Genomic DNA, 26,347 nt, shown 5'->3' with positions numbered 1-26,347 from the left:
ACTGTCCCGACCCTCGGGCTGAGACGATCAGATAAAATCAGACAAAGTTGAATCATTCTGGTGTCCCAGCGCCCTTTTACCTGAGGCTGGAGGTCAAAGGCAGATGAAGTGCCTTGGCACTGGTGTTTGGAAGTGAGTGAAGTGGTTTGATGGACCAGAGGACACACTTGGCTGACCTGGGTGTCCTGCGTCACAGAGGTGACCTCATGTTGAGCGTTTAGAGAAATGTCCTGCTGAGCATGAAGCTCTTTCACTTTCTTTATGCCTGTGAACATAATCCAACATAGAAATATGGTAGAGGTTCAGACTTTTGAACTCACCAGTTAACCAAATTGAAATCTATCTACCTATCTATCTCTATAAAAGGGCTCTGTCTGTCTGTCTGTCTGTCTGTCTGTCTGTCTGTCTGTCTGTCTGTCTGACTGTCTGTTAAGGTTTTTGTCCCACTGATGATGTTGTAGTGGTTAATCAATGAAAATACAGACCCAAGGATTTCATGAAAAGAAATCTAGACATTACAATAGGTCATCAGCAATTGTGATGTCACTGATGATGTTTGTGTGCTGAGTGATGTGACTCGAGGACTCCGTGATGTTTAGTTTAGTTTATTAGGATCCCCATTAGCCGCAGCAGGATGCTACGGCTATTCTTCCTGGGGTCCTGGGGTCCGATCAGTGATGGTCACTCGAGCAATTGTGATGTCATCAGTGAGTGATGTCATCAGTGATGCAAAGTTGAGCAATTGTGCGCTGCGCATGCCAATAGAGCAGGCAGCAGCCAAGCTGCATACTGTATGTGAGCACAAAATCTAGCATAATCTCTAGCTCCTTAAGAAAACCATATACAACCACAGATTTAACAACTTCACAGAAACACGGAATAAAAACAAACAAACTAGAGTGTGTCATATACATACCTCTATCCATTGCACTCTGATCACTTGATTTGCCACTAGCTCCCATGTTTGTTGTCATTTTCTTTAAATCCATTTCAACCCGCCTCTCTTCTGGCATTTTTGGGGATATTGTAGAAGAGGATTGTTCTCCTTTAGAGCAGAGCCGCCGCCTTTTGCTGTTGCTTTCTCTGCACGCATTTTCACGGGGACGTTTTTTCTCTGGTGCTCTGTCAGACATGTTGCGTCGCTGCTTTCTTTCCATTTCTTTCATCAGTGCATCGTGGCTAATTTCGGTCATTCCTATTCCAGTCCCAGTTCCATCATCTGGCTCCGTTTGTTTCGGTCCTTCTGGGGTCTCCAAACGTGGCTCTCCCTTTGTCAACTTCACAGCCACTTCTCTCTTCTCTCCCCCTATCCCTTGGTCTTGTTCACAATCTGGACTCTTTATCTGCTGACTTTGTGTAAGTGTCTCCTTATCAGCTCTCTTTCCTGCATCCAGCCCTCCTTCCGCAGCTGATTTACGAGTGATTTCAGGACACTCCTTCCTTGTCTCTATTTCAGTCTCTGAACCTGGTCTATTAGTCACGCTGGTTAGGTCCCCAGTGCCTGGCTGTCCTGCCCCATGCTCTGATCTTGGGGCCCCAGATTGCACTGACATGGAGAGAGGAGTAGTCTTGTTCTCTGAGTGTTCTTTAGACTCTAACTCCCTTTCCACTTTTCCGCTCCTTTTCTCAGTCTTCTTGGTGAACCCACTGTTCTTTTGATTCGCATCTCTCACATGGTCTTTGTCATCCTCTTTCAGAGTTTCTGTAGGGACTGAGAAACAGAAACAGACATGACGAGTTTATAGAATGCCAAAGAAATGCCCTCTCTCGGGTTCGGCATGGGGGCTAAGAAATTTCATTCCCCATTCATTTTTCCTAAGACGTTTCGAAAAATCCTCATAGGAAGAGTTTTACTTGGTCAAACCAATCAGGTTTGACCAAACCTCCTGATTTTTTGAAGAGTGAAAAAACAACAAATCAGGAGATTCCTGATTCTAAAAATAGCTGACTTGCTTGGTTTGACCAAGTAAAACTCTTCCTATGAGGATGTTCTATGACAGAACATTTCACTCGGACCAAAACAAAACAAAACAATAAAGATTTTATTATTTTTTCATATTATCATTATTTATTTATTTTGTTTTAAGGGCGTTTTCAGACCTGTCTATACTGGTTCCGTGTTTCAGACCAGACGGAGAATGATAGATTGTTTAGTTTTTCAGCTGGTTTGGTTCGCTTTCACACCAGCAAAAAAGCAAGCGGACCAGATAGGGCTGTGATAAAGAGAAAAAAAACTTATGGAAAAGTTGCCTTGACTATGAGAAAAGATAAACAGACCAGATTGAGCATTTTCAAAAAAAAAAAAAAGTAGTTCTCTGTGCAAAAAATGGGTTTGTGAGTCTGAGAGAAAAATTGCAGTCTTTCTGTTATATTAAGGTGAAAAAGTTACTGATTGGGGCTTTAACTAACTTAACCTAACTAATCTATGAACTATCTGGTGTGTAGAACATTGTCAAACTAAACTCTGGCTGACACCCCAAAAACCTACAATCCGCTACAGAAAAATGTATATTGTTTGTTTATTAACTGGCCCCTGACCTCCTATCATTTCATGAAACTGGCCCCTGGGCAAAGCAAGTGGAGTATCGCTGTTGTAACCTACACACACCTTATTTTCTATTTTTACAGTTGGGACTGGCATGCACATTTGGCATTGCATAATGGTGACCCTACATGCAAAAATCTGCTTGATATGCATCATTAACAGGCGATAACTTGGCACTGATAATTTGGTCAAAATAAAACAAAACCCTCACAACTTCTGTAGTATTCACCTTATGTGTTATATTCACCTTATACCTTATTCCTAGTCTACATACTTGGCTAATAAAGCATCTAAAAAATCGTGCCAGAGTTCGTTTTTTGGAAAAGCACCGAGACCACCGCTCCAAAGAGCACTCTGTGCGGTTGTTTGGTCTGCTTTTAGTGCACACCAGAGTTCGATTGCTGCATTCACACCTGCCCAAACAAACCACACCAAGGGGGGAAACAAACTCTAGTGCGCTTCAAGCGAACCAAACGAGGTAGGTATGAAAACGCCCTAAGTTATTGACGTAACTACCGCTCCACCCGGCTCAATCTTTTTAAAGTGCTGGAAGCATCAATGAGTCCAAAATGAAGAGGAGGGACTCTGCACATGTAAATTTATGCAGCACTCTATGTTAAAGCTTTTCAACATGAACTTAGATTCAGCACATCATGGGGGAGCATAGTACAGTATAACTTTGATATAAAAATAAATAAATCCAATAATACATGGCTTACCCAGTTTCTTTCCACGTGCTATTGTGGGTATAAGCTCTCCTCTCCTCTCTCTCCTGCATGCAATTTTCAGGATGCGAACGGCTGGAATAAACAGGTATAAGTATACTCAAGAAACTAATTCACAGTGGAAAATAGTATAGATTCCAAAACAGAAGATCCATGTGGATACACGCACATGTACTCACCCCTTTTATAGCTACATGGCTCCCAGATGGGCTCGGACAGTTTTATTAGCTGTAAAACAAATAATGAAAATATGAGAGCATGTTTGGAGGAGACGTTAAACAAAGTTCTATTTCATAATAGGAGTTGGATACCATAGCGAGGTGCCTCACTTGTATTACTCATAAAACCGGTTAATGTATGGGATGTATTGTCCGGTCTCTCTCACCTGGATCGAGTCTACAGGGTGAATATCCGCTGCCTGTTTTGCCAAGTCCAGCAGTGTCTCTGTATTCATAGTGCTGGAAGGGTGGGCACAACTCTACACACACACACACACACACACACACACACACACACACACACACACACACACACACACACACACACACACACACACACACACACACACACACACACACACACACACACACACACACACACACACACACACACACACACACACACACACACACACACACACACACACACGAAGATTTACAGTCTACCTTCATTGTCCAGTTATTGTCCAGTACAGTGATTCCCAAACTGTGGGCCGTGGAGGTGGTCTGTCAACACTCCCGATTTTCAAATGACTCCCTGGAGAAAGTAATTTGTTACAGTGTAACAAATTACTTCAAGTAATTGGCCTAAAGTTTAGGCCCATTTCACACATTCTGTAAGAATAGCTGTGGTCTCCTGGCATGCATGTCTGTGGTGTTTTGTGTGCAGTGTGCATGTCTGTGGCGTTTTGGTGCAGTGCGGACACATTTCAGAATTTATAAACTCCCATTTTTTTCTGGAATTTCCCCTCAATTTTCTCCTTAATTGTACCTGGCCAATTTCCCCCTGCTGCCCCGGTCGCTGCTCCACCCCCTCTGCCGATCCGGGGAGAGCCGCAGACCACCACATGCTTCCTCTGACACATGTGCAGTTGCCAGCCACTTCTTTTCACCAGACAGCGGGGAGCTTCACTGGCAGGATGTAGGGAGGACCACGCTATAAAACCCATTTTAAACATCCTTTTACCGGTGCCCTGATCTATCGTTTCATAAACGGCCAACGTATTTTAATTCTATATCAGAATACAGTAACCTGTATTCTTCATTCAACAGTTAATTATTGCTTCTGTTCTGACTATGCGGTTGGTCTGCCTACAGCACTGCGCAGTGACCCTGCACAGAAGCTCTTGTTTCTGCAGAGGTGAAGAAAAAAACAGAGCTTTTTTCAGACTTTTGACAATAAGCATGAAACCACAACTTAGCAATGCAGTGAGTACTTCTGAATTGACATGATTTGTATACAGACACTCACCAGAAACATTGCGACATGTTCCCAACTGAATACATGAGCAGGACTCTCATCTTGCGACAACTTCCTCTGACAAAGCAAACACAGGAATCCCCAGCCTCTGGGCTGATGCCGACTGGCAATTCGGTGCTTAACCATAAACTGTTGGCCTGGACAGAAGAGGTAAGAGAAGAGGAAATATAGACTTTCCATGACGAGAACACAATATTCAGTTGCCTGCTTCTACACATATTTCACTTAATAGAGCTCAATAGTCATGTGACATTTCTTGCCCCAGAAGTGAATTCCTCATCCATTTTCCCCATAGGCAAAAAATAAAAATAAAAGCGAAAAACAAATCTAATTTTCGATCTTTTTTCCTGCATTTATTTTTTGTTTTTGCTGAAAGTACATTTTTTATGGTCACTCACGATTCTCTGGAAGACTGGTTGGCTTGGTTGAAGCCTTAAACTTCATTATATAAGGATTTTCTCGAAATGTCTATGGAGAAAATGAATGGGGAATTCACTTCTGGGGCAAGACACGTCACATGACTGCTGAGCAGGGTGGGAATTAAACGGCAGCCATGGTGGCTTGCCCCTCCCTCTGGCTGTGCCCTGCCCTCGAAGTCGCTAAAAAGCAAGCGTGTGGCTCGCTCTCTCACCTCGCCTCACCAAGCTCTCTCTAAAAGGAGGGGGTTGGTTACACGCATGCAGATTGTGGCTGACACATCAAAGCTGCTATCCTAGAAGCAGCCTGGAGCCTCGTCCTTCATTCATTCACAAACAACTAGCTCAACACAGAAAACCGAATGGAGTGGGACCTGGAGCTCAACATCGCAGATATATCAAATTTGGCCCAATTACGGGTATTGGTAACCATTACTAGCTCCAGAAATATTTTCCCAATCGGCCTGATAGGGGCGCTATAGTTAAGGGTTACATTTTTTTATTTTAAAAAGGCCATAACTTCGACACCGTACTCCAACTTTCAGTTCAGCTGAACTTGCTCCACAAATTTGCCTCAAGGACCCTCAAGGTCTGCCTGGAAACGTTTTGAAATATTTTTGAAAGTTTTGAAAAACACATTTATAACATCTCCTACACCGTTTTATTGATCACCACTAAAATCAGTATGTAGCATTGATGGGCCAAGCTCTTTAACAGCGGTTCCCAACCTTTTCCGACCGACTTGAAAATCTCAAAATGTTCAGGGCCCACATCAACCATAAACAGTATTTTAATGATAAAACGATCTGTCCATCAGCACCAAACAGAAATCAGAAACTAAAAGTGACGGGCTGTCTGCAATAGGCTAATGAACAAATAATTGATTACAAATTAAATAGAAATAGAATAGAATAGAATAATAATAATAATAAGTTATATATAATATATAGTTGCGTAATCATCCAGGTATCAGAATGTGATGTGTTATGTAAAGAGCTGATTTCTGTAGTCTGGCATGACACCCAGCAGTACTCACCCAGCAGAGGAAATCTCTCACGTTTTCCAGGTTTGGAGATTGTGTTGCATGCTGCATAGTATGCTGGAACTGAACAGGCGCACAGACATGTGCACAAGTTAGAGAAAAGTAATCAGAAATAAAAATCATCACTCTGCGAAATAAAGAGGAGCACCAGCTCAGCACCATGTTCATCACTAACCTTCACGTCTCAAGTGACTTCTGAAGGCGCTAAGTTCCTTCACCACTGCAGACATGTCAAAGCACAAGGATAAAGAATGATGACACTATGTAAATGACTTGAAACTATGCTTCAGCATTATGTCTTTATTCTATCATTTTTGCATTGTACGGTAATATTTTTGCAGCAGGCTTGGCAGTTAGCACAATCATTGCCTTCTTTGGGAAATCTAGCTTGCTTGTATAAACCTGTTATGCACATATCACTTGTCAGTGTTATTGATCACAATTACAATTGCAATTTTTCCCCTTTGTAAATATCTAGGTGGGTGAAGAAATTTGAAGGCGGCTGCAGTCTTGTTTGAATCTGACTGGCTTTCACTTCACTGTGTCAGGTGAATTTAGTACTTCATTCACTTCCCTTCACTGACTTTGCATGCATTCGTGGCACCTCTAAATATTTCCCCTGTTCTGTCTAAACATACAGTTAAAATACGGAGGCGAAGAAAATGCAGTGAGTTTCAGTTAGTGTCTCTCATAGCAGCGCTGATTAATTTGTGGCAAGGCCAACTTACCATCTGGATAGTCGGGTGGGTCAGGCCTGGGCCTATCCCACAGTATGCAGGATGGCACATCGAATATCTGAGAGAGAAGGGAGGCTCAATCAGTAAGACTGAAGAAAGGAAAGAAACATCTGTCTTTTAACAAACGAAGGAAACAACCAAACAGGACAGACAAACTCATCTTTATTTGTCACATGAAACCTTCAACAATGCATACTCACACACACGCACAACACACACAACACACACACACACACACACACACACACACACACACACACACACACACACACACACACACACACACACACACACGCTTCAATGGCTTCTCCAACTTCTTATGTCCAATGCTGGTCAGGTGCTGATCTTCTTGCATGTTTTTAGTGGGGGTTCTTATCGATTTATAATTATATGAGCATGTGGAAAACATGCCAACTCCACACAGAAAGACCCTTTTTGCAAGGCAACACATCGGGGTTCTAGGCACCGAAGGCATGGGGTTTATATGGGCAAGGTGCAACACATCGGGGTTCTAGGCACCGAAGGCATGGGGTTTATATGGGCAAGCTGCTCAGTATGATTTCAGCTAACAAATAGCTCACTCAGTGGCACAGAGGGTTTAAGTGTGGGAGATCGGTGTTTGAACCCTGTGCGGGGCGTTACTTTTTACGGGACATACTGTATGATGTATAAAAGATGCTGAATGCCCACTGTGTACACGAACAGAATAGCTGAATATTCCCCGTTGTGGGAAGCAAGACCCTGATGAAATATGGTCTAAATGTGAACGTTCAATCAACGTCTGCAAATAGTGAGTGAAAAAACGTTTTTTAAACGTCTTTTCAAAAGAAAAATGCTTGCTGGGTTCTTTCAGTTGGCGTTTTACCTTCAGCATCATATTGTTTTGTCCTCTAGTCCTCTCCTCCTCCAAAGCAAGTAACTGTAGGCCCTTCACATCCACAGATTTCTTCCAGGCAAAAGGCAACAGCCACGGATTCTGGTACATCTATGGAACAAACACAAACACGGGCTACCACAAGCTATAGGGAAAATGTGCGGAGTGAATTGCACATATTGGGTTTGAAATGTTATTTACAACAGAATATAAGTTATAGTCACCAAATAAATCCATTTACATAAATAATGTTGTGCTCGCAGGAGCTGGTTTGGTTATGAAATATGATTATTAATAATTATGAATTATTAATATTCATAAATTTATTAGATTTGACAGAAAATATTGTATTCTCTGTAAGATTCGGGGCACCACTGTAGTTAAGGCTACAGACCTGTCTAAAAGTCAGTTATGACTAGATTAGACACCAAACCAAATTGTCATATCAGTCTCATAGTGATATAGTGTACATTGTACAGTTAATTGAAGGTCAAAGTTCGTAAGCTTCTGTCACAGATTTCCACAGATAAAATACCTCATGAATAACCACCAAGATTCATAGCATTATGTAATAAAAAGATTTAATAAATCACAATATCAATTGACATTAACATAATGATTAAAATATCAGTTCATCACATTTACTTTTATGACTAATACTCTACCACATCTATAGCTAATACCTAAGGTGAACAAACATTATCAATTGTGTGTGTGTGTGTGTGTGTGTGTGCTTTAAGTCTGCCTGGCTGGCAGGCCTGAATGTGTGTGTATGTGTGTTAATTAGTACTTGTGTGTGTGTGTATGTGTGAGAGAGAAGGATTGGCTGAGGGGCGGTCTGGTCGTGTGAAGACCGCCTCCTTTTCAAAATGGCGGTTTTGTCAATTTGGTGGAAGGAGAGAGAGGGGGATCGACGGGGGGAGAGAGAGAGGGAGAGCAGGGGAGAGAGAGAACACGCTGGTGGCCTCAATTCTCACAGATCGCTAACAGTCAGATACAGGATACTGTAATCAACACATATGATAATGCATTTTAACCCCTAACTCTGCCCAGAACCATTAAACCATAAACTCTCACGCGGATTCACTCTGCTAAGTGAATCGTTCCGTTGTTGGCACGGCTGTCCTGTGCGCTGTGGGTTTGGCTGAGTTGACGTCGGGGCCGACGTGCGATCTGGCCTGGGCAAGCATGCAGCGGACGTCTGATGGGGGTCGACGATGCCGGGGGTGGACGTGCAGTCTCTCTGCTGGTTGAGTCGAAGGAGTGCTGCGGCTGTGGCTGGATGCCAGCCACGGTGGGTCTTCTGCGTCCTTCGTCGGCTGTGGGTTCTGCGACTGGGGCCACGGTGTGTCTTTCTGCAGCCGTTGGTTTGCCCTGCTGCGGTGTGGCGTTCTTCTTCTTCTCCTGCACGTGCGGTGCGCGGGGAGGGTCGTCAGTCAGGCGTTCTTGCCTGGAAGCTTGGTCAACAGCTGGCGTTATGCCAGGCTGTGGTAAGTCTGGAAGCGTAAGGAGGTTTTTCCCTGCGACTTATAACGCTAAACCGACTTAAATTAAACTGAGATTAAGTATAACTATCTCAGTGTAAGCATGCTATGTCTCGTGGGACTTACGGCTGGCCTTTGGTAGGCGTTTTCTGAGTGAGGCCTGGTTCCTTCTGAGGCCCTGGTCAGGCCTTTGTTGCAGCGCAGGGGGTGCAGCGAGCGGGGGAGGGGAGCTGGCTTCCTGGCTCCTCCAGACCCTTCCGCTGCGCACGAAAGCTTAGTTGAGACTCATACTGTAGACTGCCAGTTAAAACTGCTTTACAAACAGTTTTGTTACACTGTATGGGGAAGTCACAAAGGGTTCTCATTGGCTTGTCATGTGTCTTTGGTGCTGGCTCTGGCCAATGATTGCTCTGTGAGCTGGGGTGGGCACACCCACTCTGCAAGTTCAACTCAAAGGGTGTTGTCCCTCTTGGCTGCGGGGGAACAATTGTCTTTGATTAGATTGAGAGATAAACAATGGCAAATTCTTTGAGGCTCGGCCCCCAGCTGTGCTGGTATCTGTCACCCACTTGTGGGAAGCCTCGGGGGAGCTCCCCCCCTTGTTCTGTGGGGGTTAAGCATACACAACCATTTTTGTTCTCTCTCCATAGAGGTTTCTTAGCTAGAGAGAAAAAACATGTTAAGCCATGATATGTTCATTGTGGTTCATATTTCTCATGATACAGTACAGTCCATAATGTGTCGATCACAACATCCCCCCTCCTCGTCTGTGGACTGCTGTCGACCTGCGGTCCGCGGGCGAGGATGAAGGGCTGTACAGACAGTTTGCTGTAACTTTTGGTCCCTGTCCATCTGTTCTGTGGGATCAAAGTGTCATACTCAGGCCGTTCATAGTTCAGGTTTGGTTCTGGGCAGACTCCTAACCATACCTAGACTCATTACCATATAGATAATACAACCTTAAGGTCACATACACAACATCATTTCAAAATCAACATGGTAAACAGGGAAGGGCAGGAGGAGAGAAGGAGAGAGAGGGTGACAGGGTGTGATTTTGAATGTGTGCTGCATTCCAGCAGTGTTGTGCTATGTGTCTATGTGTAGCTATGTGCCAAGCTTTGTCCTATTTTGATGTGGTCTGCCTGCCGTAAAGGTGTTATGTTTCACAGCACAGCGTTGACAATGCATCTAGCCTACATAGAGATAAGGGTGAGAGCCGAGTGACAGGTGACTGTCAGGGGTGACAGGGTGGCTGCGTCCAGTCACCCGCCCTTCACCGAGTTTGATGTCATCTCCTGGGAGGGCCTCTGGTGGCTTGAATGCCCACCCTGCCCGTCAGGCGTCTGGCTCCCGTTCGGATGTCTAATTGGGTGGAGGGCCTAGTGTGCTGAGGAGACTCACGCCGTTCGCGCCCTGTGGCGTGACTGTGATGTCTCTTTGGGCAGCAGCTACCCCCCTTGGCTCTGTCCGGCAGAACCAGGTGGTCTGGTCTGCGTGGTGAGCGTGTGTGTGGTACCGTCTCTGGGTCCACACACACGCGGTTGATGGGTTGAAACTGGCCATTTCTGCTTTTTGCTTCGGTTTCCACCTCCCACGCTATTGAGGCGGTTTTGAGAACCGTGCGCATGTTTCGGTCATACCAACGTGCGTCTAGGGCTACGGATGGGCGCACCGAGTCATGCAGACCATCTAGGTAAAGTTCCTTGAGACGTGGCACGTCTCCTTGATTCGGGCCATTTCTACCTTGATTATAAATTCTTTTCAAACGTCTGAAGTAATCCCTAGGATGTTCCTGGTAATTCTGTTTGACGTGTAAGGCCGCGTTCCTCCCCGCCGTTGACGACTGGGTAAGGATGTACTCTTCGCCCAAGGCTTCGCGAAGCTTGTCAAAGTCATCTCTGATATGGGAAGGTTGCGTTTGGATAAACGCACGCACGTGCTTTGAGCTCGTGCTCCATATCAGTTGAGCTTTCTCTCGCGGCGAGGCGTGTGGTAGAGCCTGCGAACCACGTTCGACTTCGTTGAGATAATCTGTCAAGTGTACCTCGTGACTGGCGGGATCGAACAAGTCAATGTCGTTTGCGATTGACTTCAGTAAGTGACAGCGTGACTCTGCTTCTCGGAGAGAGAGTCCTGAATCACTCTGTTTTGGCAGTAGAGGCTGCAAGAAGGAGTGGCCGTTTGCCCGATTGGGCACCAAAGAGCGACTAATGTCATCATGCCCGGGGTCCCCCCTTTCGGGGGGAGGGGTGGAAGAGCTGACTTCCTGTTTCCTTGGTGGACCGGAGCTAGAAAGTGAGTGAGGCTGGATAGCCTCTGGTGAAAAAGACCTAGCAGGATCCTCTCTGAATGACAGGTTAGCATAACTGGGCAGTTGGTCTGTGTCCAGCTGTGAATGCTGTTTGTTTCCCCTGCTCATCATAGTCACGCTCTCTGTTTGGGAAGCGGAGTGGATCTGCCGGAACTTAGTGACTGGATCTGACTCATCAGCGCACCCGCTGGTAGCCTGAGCAAATGACGGTTTATAACGCACAGGGCGGTAGTCGATCGACTCGCCCCGGGCGTGATAAATGGAAAGCCGGTAAGACACACGTTCCTCCCTGCAGGGGGTTGCAGTGTGGATCGTTTTGTCATAACCGGAAATGGCGCTGTCAAGTCGTTTGACTGTCAGCAGTTTGTGCTCTGAGGTGGAAGTCAGAGCTGGATGAAAGCGTGAATAACGTCTGATTCTACACGTAGGTTGCTCGGATGAATGACTGACTGGTATGTCAAAAGCATGGAAGTCGAGCTCGGAATCGGATGACGACTGCTGGGCTGAATAGCCTGAATCAGTTTGCTCGTTGTGAGAGCGGTCTCCCCCCTTTCGCGGTGTGGTGTCGCGATGTCTCGCGGCGCGGCTGCTTGCCAGCGCGGGCGCTAAGTGGTGTGCGGGGGTCTGATTCGAGTCGGGGGTTGGTCTAGCCCTAGGAGGCGTGTCAGCCTCCGGTGCCGGCGGGGCTATGGCCCTTACGGCCTTCTGGTGCTCTTGCTGCTTGGCCGTTCTCGCGTTTAGCCGTGCGATCACTGCTCGGGTGGTTGGTGGAGCAGTGCGACCCGAGAGGGGGACCGTTCTGGGTCCGAGGGCCGCCGTGGATCCGGTCTGCATGCCCTTTTGGCTCTGTTGCAGCCGGGAAACTTCGGTACGCAGTCGGGCTAATTCTGTTTGGCAGACCTGGGCTTGTCGATGCAGGCCCAGATTGGCCTGCAGCGTAGCTTGACAGCTGTTGCGCAGTCTGCCTATCTGCGTCTGGTAGACAGTGGTCTGCTGCTGATGCGCAGCGTCCTGCACATGGAATCTGCGATTTTGCAGAAAGAAAAGAATTCCCAATGGAATTATTAGGACCGCTAGTGTTAGCATTACAATGCTAAATTCATCTGCTCCTCCTGTGGGCGGGCAGATGAGAGAGGCGGCTACCGCTTGCAAGTCGGTGGCGGCCGTCAAGAAAGCTTCAGCGCTGACCATCTTGTGGCAGCGCGGACTCATCGCGATGAGTCAATCAGCTGTTTTACTGCTGTCAATTTTAAGCAAAAGGTGTGTGCACTCACCGTGTTGCTATGGCATCAATGCCCACAGTTACTAATCCTAATTAAAGAATGGCCCAAATGTGACAGTCTCTCTGTGAGTTAGCTGCCAATTGCATGCAGTTAGTTTGACATCTGTCAGCTGTCACTCGGCTGGTGTCTGCTGTCAGTGTCATCAAGTGCAGGGTGTGCCTGCCTTTCTTTCGCATGCAAATTCACTGTGACTGGTGGTCACAGGGCTTTGTTTACACTTTGTCTCTGGCTGTTGAGAGCCAGGGTGAATGTTTTGGAATGCTAATGTGAGGGGGGGGGGCAGCCTGACTTCCCCCCACCCTTGCCGGTGTGGCTTTCAAATTAGCATCAAAGGTCCCACTTTAAAATGCGCAGCGCTGTTTACATTCTGTTCATAAAGTCACTCTCTGATAGAAGGAACATTGCTATCTCTCATAATTTTAGGTTGAAGGCACAGTGGAAAACAGTTTGTTAACTGTGGTTTCTAACATAAAAATGGAATCAAGGATTTTAAACTGAGCTGTTGTCTTTGGGACTGTTTTGCTCAGAAATATTAAATACAAATCCTAACTTGTGTTAAGATTATGGGAAGATTCCATATTTTATGATTAGAGTTCCTTTAGTGTCTTCTGACGCATGTGATTTGCTTGGCAAAGCGCTATAAAAAACCTGATTTTGGAAAAATTTGAAAATTTTCGATTTTCAAAAATTTATGAATTTTTATTATTCATGCATATCATATCTGTGGAAATACTGATATTAGAAGCCTCACACGGGGCGTCATTTATGTTGTGCTCGCAGGAGCTGGTTTGGTTATGAAATATGATTATTAATAATTATGAATTATTAATATTCATAAATTTATTAGATTTGACAGAAAATATTGTATTCTCTGTAAGATTCGGGGCACCACTGTAGTTAAGGCTACAGACCTGTCTAAAAGTCAGTTATGACTAGATTAGACACCAAACCAAATTGTCATATCAGTCTCATAGTGATATAGTGTACATTGTACAGTTAATTGAAGGTCAAAGTTCGTAAGCTTCTGTCACAGATTTCCACAGATAAAATACCTCATGAATAACCACCAAGATTCATAGCATTATGTAATAAAAAGATTTAATAAATCACAATATCAATTGACATTAACATAATGATTAAAATATCAGTTCATCACATTTACTTTTATGACTAATACTCTACCACATCTATAGCTAATACCTAAGGTGAACAAACATTATCAATTGTGTGTGTGTGTGTGTGTGTGTGTGTGCTTTAAGTCTGCCTGGCTGGCAGGCCTGAATGTGTGTGTATGTGTGTTAATTAGTACTTGTGTGTGTGTGTATGTGTGAGAGAGAAGGATTGGCTGAGGGGCGGTCTGGTCGTGTGAAGACCGCCTCCTTTTCAAAATGGCGGTTTTGTCAATTTGGTGGAAGGAGAGAGAGGGGGATCGACGGGGGGAGAGAGAGAGGGAGAGCAGGGGAGAGAGAGAACACGCTGGTGGCCTCAATTCTCACAGATCGCTAACAGTCAGATACAGGATACTGTAATCAACACATATGATAATGCATTTTAACCCCTAACTCTGCCCAGAACCATTAAACCATAAACTCTCACGCGGATTCACTCTGCTAAGTGAATCGTTCCGTTGTTGGCACGGCTGTCCTGTGCGCTGTGGGTTTGGCTGAGTTGACGTCGGGGCCGACGTGCGATCTGGCCTGGGCAAGCATGCAGCGGACGTCTGATGGGGGTCGACGATGCCGGGGGTGGACGTGCAGTCTCTCTGCTGGTTGAGTCGAAGGAGTGCTGCGGCTGTGGCTGGATGCCAGCCACGGTGGGTCTTCTGCGTCCTTCGTCGGCTGTGGGTTCTGCGACTGGGGCCACGGTGTGTCTTTCTGCAGCCGTTGGTTTGCCCTGCTGCGGTGTGGCGTTCTTCTTCTTCTCCTGCACGTGCGGTGCGCGGGGAGGGTCGTCAGTCAGGCGTTCTTGCCTGGAAGCTTGGTCAACAGCTGGCGTTATGCCAGGCTGTGGTAAGTCTGGAAGCGTAAGGAGGTTTTTCCCTGCGACTTATAACGCTAAACCGACTTAAATTAAACTGAGATTAAGTATAACTATCTCAGTGTAAGCATGCTATGTCTCGTGGGACTTACGGCTGGCCTTTGGTAGGCGTTTTCTGAGTGAGGCCTGGTTCCTTCTGAGGCCCTGGTCAGGCCTTTGTTGCAGCGCAGGGGGTGCAGCGAGCGGGGGAGGGGAGCTGGCTTCCTGGCTCCTCCAGACCCTTCCGCTGCGCACGAAAGCTTAGTTGAGACTCATACTGTAGACTGCCAGTTAAAACTGCTTTACAAACAGTTTTGTTACACTGTATGGGGAAGTCACAAAGGGTTCTCATTGGCTTGTCATGTGTCTTTGGTGCTGGCTCTGGCCAATGATTGCTCTGTGAGCTGGGGTGGGCACACCCACTCTGCAAGTTCAACTCAAAGGGTGTTGTCCCTCTTGGCTGCGGGGGAACAATTGTCTTTGATTAGATTGAGAGATAAACAATGGCAAATTCTTTGAGGCTCGGCCCCCAGCTGTGCTGGTATCTGTCACCCACTTGTGGGAAGCCTCGGGGGAGCTCCCCCCCTTGTTCTGTGGGGGTTAAGCATACACAACCATTTTTGTTCTCTCTCCATAGAGGTTTCTTAGCTAGAGAGAAAAAACATGTTAAGCCATGATATGTTCATTGTGGTTCATATTTCTCATGATACAGTACAGTCCATAATGTGTCGATCACAACAATAACCTAAACAAAAACAAAGAAAATCAGTGATTGAAGGTAGCACTCACCAGTGTGTGTATGAGATGTGTTGTAGAGCTCAAATGATCAGCGACATTGGTCACAAGGAAAGTTTCCTCACAAGCAAAGCACACAAGAATCGGTTCGACGTCAGCCTGGGTGCAGAGGCACGTCACAACCAGGGGAACACCTGTGGAAAACAAAACAAGTCTCAAGTTCGATGATATGAAGGGGTGGGACTCGTTTTTATTACATTGTAGAACAGTGTTACCTTTAAAACAAACAAAGCATAAAATGATTACATCCCCTCACCTATAACTGGTTCATTTCGTTTTGAGCAACTCTTGAGGTACTTGTACTTGTCCAAGAATGGGAGGCGTCCTAATTTAAATGAATTAGTATAATCAGGAGAAATATGACAAAACAGACAATTGCTACTTTGCAAAATCAGTCATTAGATTTTTGGTAACCTTACCTTTGGTAACCAGCAGACATAAAGTAACACACACACCAAAAGGAAATCACTTGTCTGATCTACTGGAGGCGGTTGGTACATGTTCACTGAATGTGATTTGTGTTCTAAAGGTGCAAACCAATATCCTGACGCTGCCAGATGGTTTGTTTCAAATTAACATCTGGAAACTCGCTCGGGAAACCCTTTAAAAGGGACAGGTGCTTTAAAAAAATACATGGCAGGTGATTGGATGAACCATCTGTCTATCACGTCCATCACAGGCTTGCTTCTCGCTGTTGTCAGTGGCTGCCTCTGTCTGGAAGCTGATTGGTGTGAACCACTGGTGGTTCGGATTCAAACCAATAGATTGCAGCGTGGCAAGATGGCTTTGTCGCGTGATCGTGATCTTGTGATCTCGTGTGAATCCAGCTGCCTCACAACGTTGGCGAACCAATAGATCTTCTTGGATTCTTTCCTTTCTCTGTCCACCAGGCTGTGAGCTGAGCTGAACACATCTTTTGAACAGAGTTTAATTATTGCAGTGTCAGGTGGATTTCCTATTTTGTATGATCCCTCTTTCCCAACATGTAGGGCAGTGGTGCCCAACTGGGGGGAGGGGCAGGTAGATCTGGGGGGAGGGGCAGGTAGATCTTGTGCTGTTGAAAAATCTAAAAGTGCAAAGCCCACAGGCTTCCCACCCGCATAAAACGCCAATTGTGCCTGTAGGAACGTCTAAACCAAGCCGGGAATTGAAGCCGGGTCTCCGCGATGGTATTAGAGTGGTTTTACCTCTACACTACCCAGACGCCCCCTCCAATGATGCATCATTAAAATTCGAATCTACTAATAATCGATCAGATCGACTCCTGTCTGTTCCTCTGCTCTGGTATCAATATCACATACAACAACACTGTTGCTAACTTAAAACTGTAGTCTGGTTTCATATAGCATCTAGTATGTTAAAAGACGAATGTGAGCTATTTTTTTTACACTTTGACTCAACGATCAATAGGATGTTCCAGCTAAATATGTTTTACAGTAGATGTATGTTGAGACTATAGAATTGAGAGAAGAATACCTGGTCCATCAACTACTGCATCTGTAATAAAAGGACAAGAGGGTGAAATCAATGTACAGCATGTCATATATAGATTAGATTAACAACAGACAAAGAGACAAAAGTGAACCGTACCTTGCCCAAAGATGTTCATCATCATCTGATGACAGACATACACACAAGGAAATATTTTTATAAGTCATGAATAATGTAGATAATTTTGAAGAGCTTTTATTTCTGAAAATATGAAAATGTTACCCCACCTGCATGTGGTCGTTTTGCTGCACATGCGCATCATACTGCGAAATCTTTCCAAAGATCAAATTGCAGCCCTGCCAAAAGACACAAAGGTGAAACAAATGCGCAACATACAACATGTTCAGTGCTTTTTCTTTAAAACATGAGGACAGTCTGGAGAATAAAACCTCTATTCACCTGGCAGCGTAGACTTGGACTGCAAGATGTTATTCCAGCACGACAGACTACAAAAAGATTACACACACACACACACACACACACACACACACACACACATTAAAAGACAGGTATTTGGCTGTTAAAAGCATACCTTCTCCCCATTCACACATCCGCACTGTCATGGATCAAAGTGGAACAAAGAATAGCATGCAGCTTGGTAACCTTTCTGTTTAACATCTGGAACACTGGGAAACCACAGGGCTTACATTCACAACTGTACCCCACTAAGAGTAGACATGGCTATACTACACGACAGGCAGTAGATGCTCAATTCATTCTACCTCTACCAAAAACCAATGCTCTGAAAAGAACGGTAATGTATAGAGCAGTTGCGTATTGGAATAATCTACCTAGTAATATAACGGTGGCAAGTAACACATTTTTGTTTAAAAAAAAGTTAAAACATGCAGTGATGAATAATGTGATAACTTAATAACTTTTAATTATTGTACACATATGTTGAATTGTATTGTACTGCATTGTGCTATGTTATTTATTATATAACACTACACTGTACTAATTTATAAACTTCTGAAATGTATGATATGTAATAGAGTGAGCTGATTCACTCTCTTTTTGTCTTTGTTGTTATAATTATCAACAATGTTACTGTATTGTGTTTTTATGTTATGTGTTTGGACCCCAGGAAGAGTAGTCTCACCTTGGTGCAGACTAATGGGGATCCACAATAAACAATAATAAAAAAAAAAATCATCATGCTCTCCCACTATTTCACCCCCCACCCCCGATTGGTCAAACTGCACAAAATTAAAATGGCAAAGTGCATTTAAAACCACATGCGGAACACAGAGCTGATTTAAACTTGCAGCAACTGAAAATATAGCAAATGTAGCAGACTACAAGGCTCCTACCATCAATTCGACGATCATCAGACTGAGAAAGATATCCTGTATTAGAAACAAAAATGACAATTAAAAAAGGGTAGGAGCAACCCCCTCTGTTTCGAGCAGGACACCCAGTGGAGAGATCATGTCCGCACCTCGGCAAGGCACCGGACCGCCGGTTAGAACAACCTCATGTCACGCTAAATGCGCAAGGTCTCATAAAAGCAACTGAACTTGGATTCATCCTAAAAAGGTGATCCTCTTAAGACGATACCGGCAGGTGCAGCAATTTATCCACCAAACACAAATTTTACCAGCATTTCACACAGGGCAGATTGTTATTTCGAACCCTGTCTGTTATATAATCACGTCAGCCAATGAGCCCCTGGTCACTGGTCAGTTGGTCAGTTGGGTACATTGCCAGTACTTACTCAGTTTGTTCCCTGGTTTGACGCTTGTAATCAAACTGCTCTCATTGCATTTCTTCCTGATGGATTCCAGTAGATTCAATGCTAAAAAACAAAATCACACCAGTAAGTAAACCCTCCATTTTTTGATGCCCCTAGGGGTATAGTACATTTACACAAATATTATATGAATGAAATGTACAAAATAGAGACTCACCCTCTGCATAGCAAGAAATATGCACTGATGTGAACAAGGCAGGGTCCAGAGTCACTTGCTTTAACAGAAATCCATACAGTTTCACTTTAATATGCACTAAAACATCAACTTGGAATAAGTTAAACTGTTGCAGAAAAAATAAGCGTTTAATCGTCCAAAGTTTTCTTCTTATTACATTACATTACATTACATTACGTCATTTGGCAGACGCTTTTATCCAAAGCGACTTACAATAACACATTTTTTGTCAGCAATAGAACAATCAACTATGGAGCACAGTCTATGACAACTACAACTTCTGAAGGAACAGTGGTACAAGTTTAGGTTAGTGGTACAAGGTTGGTTAGTTTTTTTTTTTTTTTTTTTAATAAGGAAAGAGAGAGACGAAGTTAGATCAAGAAGGGCCCAGATGGAGCCTGAAAAGGTGTGTCTTTAGTCTTTTCCGAAAGATCGGCAGTGATTCAGCAGTCCTGACCGAAGGTGGAAGCTCGTTCCACCATTGAGGTGCCAGGGACGAGAAGAGTCGAGATCGGGATGAGCGACTTTTGAGCCCCCGTAGCGAAGGAGGGGCGAGGCGACCTGCACTGGTGGAGGAGCGAAGGGAGCGGTGAGAGGTTTGGAACCTGACCATGGATTGCAGGTACCGGGGAGCTGACTGGTGTACTGCCCTGTAGGCCAGTACCAGTGTCTTGAATTTGATGCGGGCCAAGATGGGAAGCCAGTGGAGCTCCTGGAAGAGGGGAGTGACGTGAGAGAATTTGGGTTGGTTGAATATCAGACGGGCTGCAGCGTTCTGACGCTGCTCGTTCGAGGGTTTTGGAAAGGAATGAGAGAAGAGAGACAGGTCTGTAGTTGTGAATAGCAGTAGGGTCAAGGGAGGGTTTCTTAAGCAGAGGCTTGACTCTTGCAGTCTTTAGAGCAGGCGGGACAAGACCAGAGGACAGAGACGAGTTAATGAATGTAGTGAGGAAGGGAGATATGTTAGGTGAGATGGTTTGGAGTATTCTGGAGTTGGTCTGCTTAATGTTACCTTTATATCTGTAAAGGCTCCATGGATGTCCTCTGTCTGCTTTGCAAAGTCATGCATGATGGAGATAAAGGAACTGGTGTAACCCTGTAGCATGTAGCACTCCTTCGATCCCAGAGTAGAGGGGTGCCACACATTCTGCACAAATTAAAACTGAAGTCAATTAAACTATTTAAATAATTACACCATTATTGCAATAAAATGCTTTTTAAGACCATGCAACAGGGTATAGGCAGGAACTGTGACGTTAACTTCAATACCTTTTAAGACCTATTTTAAGACCTTTTAAATATATTTTAAGACCTCGACACCACTTTCGTCACATCAGCGAGCGATAGGTTCATCACGATATGGTATTATAGATTCTTTAGACAACGATACGATATTCATCAGAAAGTCTGCCACAATACGATTTTGTTTCAAAGCAGGGGTCTGCGATCGATATGAGACGATATCATGTGCCCCTTTAACACAATCAGAACAATAGCTACACAATTTAATACCTCATCAAATGGTGATTAATACTTTTTAAGGCCCTTACATTTTCCCTAAATTGATTTATCAAATTTCAATACTTTTCAAGACACCGAGGATACCCTAATGGAAGTAGGTCAAGAATTTTTCTCTCTCTATCTCTCAGATTCCATGGCACTTTAGGCAATGTTTGGGGGTACCTCAACAACACGGACAATCATTTTCAACATGGAAAATGGTCCTACCCCTAAGACTCCCCCTACCCACCCCTCGAACCCAACTCTCTACGCCTTTCATATCCCTAGCTAGCTACAGCACCTTTCGCCTAGCCCCACCCCCTTCCTTCACCTCGCCCAGTGGTTCCCAACCTTGGGGTCGCCTGGACTTCAAATGGGGTCGCATGAAATAATAATAATAATAATAATAATAATAATAATAATAATAATAATAATAATAATAATAAAATAATAATAATAAAAACAGACAATTTAAAACTACCGAAGAGGATTCAGGGCACATTATGACAAATGTATTTGAGTTCTGCGTTTAAGTCAGGATTCCGATAATAAAATTAGAATTCTGAGTTTAATGTCAGAATTCTGAGAAACAAGGCCAGGTCGAAACCTGGCTAGATAGTTATTATCATGCTAATGCCTGTGCAAGTGGTCATTTTTCTGATCAGTTTGTTTTTAAGTAGTTATTTGACATATAAAAAGGGATGATTGACAGCTGTGGCAGCCAGTCTCAAGCCGTCATTGGCTGGACAGGCTCTTCACCTTATAGATCAATGAACAAAATGTATTTTATTAACAGTTTGCTGAATTGTGGACTGAGAAAAAATAAAGTCATGTTAATGTAACCTCCAACTGTAATGACAGTGAGGCTAACTGGCAAGTATGTGTGTGCTTTGGTAATATAGTATGTAAACGATTTAGTTCATCTAATTAATTTGATGTAAAACTAAAACATAACAATCAAATACACACTTCTTTTGTAATGGGTGAACACTGGACACAAATAATTATTGTTTCCTCACACATACACCCCCACTCTGTCTCACACAGGACACATACTGTACACACACAGCCCTGTCCCTGTCTCTCTCTCTCTCTCTCTCTCACACACACACACACACACACACACACACACACACACACACACACACACACACACACACACACACAGCCCTGTCCCTGTCTCTCTCACACACACACACACACACACACACACAAAGTTTGTGCATAAATTTCCACTGCCAGATTGGAGGAGTCTTTCGTCATTTTCTAATGTTACTTCTCTTCAGTGCAATACGTTTTGATAACGACCTGCTGTACAGCGACGTTCGCTCAGTCAACTAACGTGTCGTTAACGTTAGGGGAGAAAGATAGCTGGTGTTAGCTAGCTAATTAGCCATGTTAGCTGCCTCAGTAGGTAACGTTAGCCTATAGAGAGTATTTATCTGACGTTTATGTTAGCTACTCCTCAAACCTGCGGGTGGAAATGGTTTATGCGATGCGATGTATGTTGAAGCAAGACAACGTTTTAATGTACCTTGAATTTGACAAATTACGATGGGTCGTGCTCACGCAGATCTAAGCCCTGGCCATCCTAGGCTCAACGCGAGACGGGGCGGCGCCATCTAGTGGCCGGCTGCCATTTACTCGCCTAAAGCCGTGCAAAATATTGGCGACATGCGGGAACATAAGGCCCCTGGTGCATTACCAGCACCGGGGCCAAAAAGTCAGAAGACTTTTGAGAAAAAAAGTCAGAAGACTTCTGAGATTACAGTCAGAATTCTGAGTTTAATGGCAGAATTTTGAGGGAAAAAAGTCTGAATTCTCAGATTTAAGTCAGAATTCTGAGACAAAAGTCAGAATTCTGAGACAAAAGTCAGAATTCTGAGACAAAAGTCAGAATTCTGATTTTAATGTCAGAACTCTGACAAAAAAAGAGTTTAATGTCAGCTACGGCTATCGCCAGCGCAGCCATGAAAAAAAAGCAATATTACAAACATTTCAACACATTCAGGTTTGTAATGTGGGAATGAGCAGTGCACCACCACCCAGAACAGGCCAACAGTAGGCTGACTCCTCCACAGCATCCCTGCAATGGTATATTTTTGAATACGTTCCAATTACACAACAAAATGCCATTATCTAAGGTATATGATGTCATAGCTACTTACAAAGTAACAAAAGATGTGGTCAAAGCTGAGCACATGTTTGATGATCGTGTGGGTGGCCAGAGTCACGTGACAGAGGGTGCAGAGGTAGTACCGTTTCTCAGTCTGCTCAGCACAAATACATTCCACTAGGTGCTGCAAACCTGTAAGGGACAATGTTCAGAGATCAGAAGATGCACAGAGTGGAGCAATACTTGGCCCACTGAAAGCTGAGGATGTCCAACCAGGACACAAACTCACCAGCACAAGAAAGACTAGAGGTGTCTAATCAGGTTCTCTACATTGCATGTCTTCAAATAGTAAAATCCACATCCTTGGATCAACTCACTTCTGGCCCTGACATTACAGACTTTGCCACTGTAGGCGGCAACTGGCGGCCCCCAACCTCACTCAGTGTGGCCCCTGGGTCCATTTCCATTTATTATTATTTTTACAAGGCAGACGTTTTTGGTTAGGTTAGACCACCAAAATCTCCGTTTGTATTTTACTGTACAACCCAGAACATGGCGCTAATGCATTGTCCATCCACATACTGTGTTATGTTAGCATTTGACCTAACGCTATTATAACAAACTATATCCAGGATGCACATTGCACATGCAACATTACTAATCTGATTAATATCACATATTTGGGTGATGTACCCCATCAAATTGCTGTAGCGGGCTGTTATAAAGCTAGAGCAATGTTTCTGGTGACATCTGAATGGAAGAATTATTACATTTTAATATGGAAAATATACTGCAAATGTTGGTATAATAAACTTTGATTACCAGTCCTTTTCATCAAATTAGTAGCTATAATTGGGAGTGATGGTGTTACAGTAGGCTACTGGTGGAAGTGCATGGTCACAATCTGGCCCTCTGGCAGCGAGGAATTTTTGTGTGTGGCCCTAACTATCATCAAAGTTGCCCATCCCTGCTGCAGAGCAATGACTGAGAAAAGACAGAGTAAATGCTTTCCTATAAAATTATTTTAATGTAAATGTTTATATTCATATGTCCATCACAGTATTGTTTGCAATTTCTCCTTACCTCATGTCTCCTGATGTCCCCCCCCCCCCCCATCAGCTCATATTTTTTAAACATCTACTGTACATAGTGTAGTATAGTGTCTTAATTGTTGTGACTTTGCTAACGTTCAGAAGATGCAAAAAAAGTATTATTGGTGAAAATATCGTCAAGTGTCATTTGAAAGTTCATCTACTGACCGAGAAGTGGGTGCTTCCTTTTGGGATCTCTCTGGTATATTTGTATCATCTTCCTCTCTGGCTTGCCAGCTAGAACAACAGACAGCAGTGTAAGTGCATACGTCCTACCAACAAGTTCTCTCTGACTGCAGGTAATATGGTGAGAAATGAGGACCAATTTTGGTAAAGTTGCACATCAAACTCAACAATGATCTGTCCTGGTTAACTCTTTAGTAGAAACCAGAGTAGTTAGGAGGAGGAGGAGGATGAAAACATCAACTGACCTCTGAGCAGCCTGGAAAGTTTTTCATTTTCATTGAGTGTGTACATCACTAAGAGAAGAAAGATCAGGTCAGGTTATTGTCACTAGCATGAATTTGATAAGAGAAATCATGTGACCATGTACCTCCTGAGTAGCTGCTTGAGTCTTCAATTGCTGCAAACAGATTCTCGGGCAAGTCCAAAATCTGCACACAGACAAAATGTGAGGGAAACGCATAACAGCCTGTACCTAACACATAAAAGGGCAAACCTATGTGTTTCCACATGTATGGATGTATTGTATGGATGTCTCTCTGATGCGTTTTCCTCCGTCACATATTTGGCACGGGTACCGGCAGAGGACCCAAGCAGATGGTGACAGGGCTGGATTTTTTAATTAGGTCATTATGGCCGATTAAATGGCCAAAAATGGCCAATTAGTCAAAGCACTACACACAGCAGCCACCAGGTGTCTCTTTCTCTCTCTCCCAGGCACGCACACACACACATACAGAGACAGAGTGATTGCATGCCATATACTCCAATGGGTATCAAAACTAGTAATTTAAAAGGGTCTCATTCTCTTTCCATCAATGTGCAATCCATAAAGACAAGCAGGAGAAGAATCACAGACTTGAGGGAGACACTTATTTTTGGATACATTAATAGCCCTTAATGTAATGTTTTTCACATGCGCGAGATCATGAGATCAGATAACAAAACCATTTGGCAGTGACAGGTTACTTCTTAACCTGTTATGGTGAAATTGCCTTCCTGTTCTAGTGATCTGGTACCTGCAATTAAAAGGATGGCTTTACCGCTAACCAACCCACTTTGTATCATATACTGTATAATCTCGGTAATATAGGCACATGGGCAGTGTTTTACCTTCTCTCTCCGTTTACCTCACGGAGAAAAATGCTCCTGCTGCTGCCTGCAGAAACCCTGCTCCCACCAGCTGCAAGTCATTAAGGCTTGTTAAGGCTCTCCATGCGATTCTCCGTGGATGTACGCATACTTAAAAAATAAAAATAAATAACAGAACTTCCGCAGCACTGTTGTGACGTAAAACGCTTCACAACGAAGCGCTTTGCCAGAAGAGGAAATGGGAGATACCGATAGAGAAGGTAATCACTGCCCATGTGCTTATATTACCAAGATTATTAATGATACAAAGTGGGTTGATTAGTGGTAAAGCCATCCTTTAATCACTGACTTCCCCAACATAGGTATGAATATATCAAATAAATGTCTAAACTTCTCAAAATACATTTGTTGCAAAGTCTACTCTGTGATTCCACACCTCCAGATACAAACCTGTAGCTTTTCAGGTGTACCCATATCCCACGTGCCCAGATTCTGCCTCATGTCCATGCCGGGAAGCCAGGAGAAAGGCAACACATCGGGGTCTGTGTAGTTCTAAATTACAAGCACAAACAACAAACAAAATGATGCATTCCCAAACTCCACACAGAATATCTATGTGAATGATGTTTCGTTTCAAGCCCCTCAGGCAGGAGTATTATACCCGGAAAACAACGTGGGCAGACCAGAACCGAATGCACTGTGTATTTAATTCTGACTTTGTTTTGTTTATTTCTGGCTTCGTCTGACGTAAATAGATCAATAAAATGTTTTCGAATTATCCCTAGGCTGCAAACTCATTTAAACTATGCAGATCGAAGCGAGAAACTGACTATAATGAAGACATTTAGCAACTTTGACGACATGGTGTTCAGTATTTTAAGAACACACAGTTTTTTTTTCTTCATTTCCTGAAAAGTTGCCATCGGGTTTTTGGAGATACGATGTTAGTGCCCGTCTATCATTTCTGAGTTGAATGGAGTATCTGTCTTCTGTCATTTTTCATCTCTTCATCAGTTTGTGAAAAACGGAATTATAGGTTGAGGCGATGTCTCGTCACAGACGCCGGGTTAGCTGGCTCAGCCTGGCTGGGGGTGTGGTCAGGGTGGGGTAAATCCCCCGTTCTATCCGCAGTAAATGCACATCTGAACAGACGTCTTGTGTTCTGCTCTAGAATCCCCAACCCTGTAGTGTAGAGCCGCAGCACCGTCCTTTGGTGAGTCAGCCCATTGAGATATATGG

General features: G+C 44.0%; 1 protein-coding gene across 1 annotated transcript; it reads right to left on the bottom strand.

Moving 5' to 3' along the window:
- Positions 1 to 820: 820 nt before the first annotated feature.
- Positions 821 to 25,615, bottom strand: LOC310784995 (uncharacterized protein; the record flags this gene model as incomplete). Its single annotated transcript, XM_083646001.1, has 13 exons — positions 821 to 827; positions 1,552 to 1,711; positions 3,265 to 3,345; positions 3,450 to 3,498; positions 3,656 to 3,748; positions 4,741 to 4,886; positions 6,202 to 6,270; positions 6,383 to 6,427; positions 6,936 to 7,002; positions 7,810 to 7,929; positions 22,795 to 22,934; positions 24,387 to 24,447; positions 25,559 to 25,615. The coding sequence occupies 13 exons, from the start codon at positions 25,613 to 25,615 to the stop codon at positions 821 to 823; spliced, it is 1,095 nt and encodes a 364-aa protein (XP_083502127.1).
- Positions 25,616 to 26,347: the final 732 nt, after the last annotated feature.

Source organism: Poromitra crassiceps (genome assembly GCF_964638095.1).
Source record: "Poromitra crassiceps genome assembly, chromosome: 11".
NCBI classification, from domain to species: Eukaryota; Metazoa; Chordata; class Actinopteri; order Beryciformes; family Melamphaidae; genus Poromitra; species Poromitra crassiceps.
This window is presented reverse-complemented; position numbering and strand designations above follow the sequence as displayed.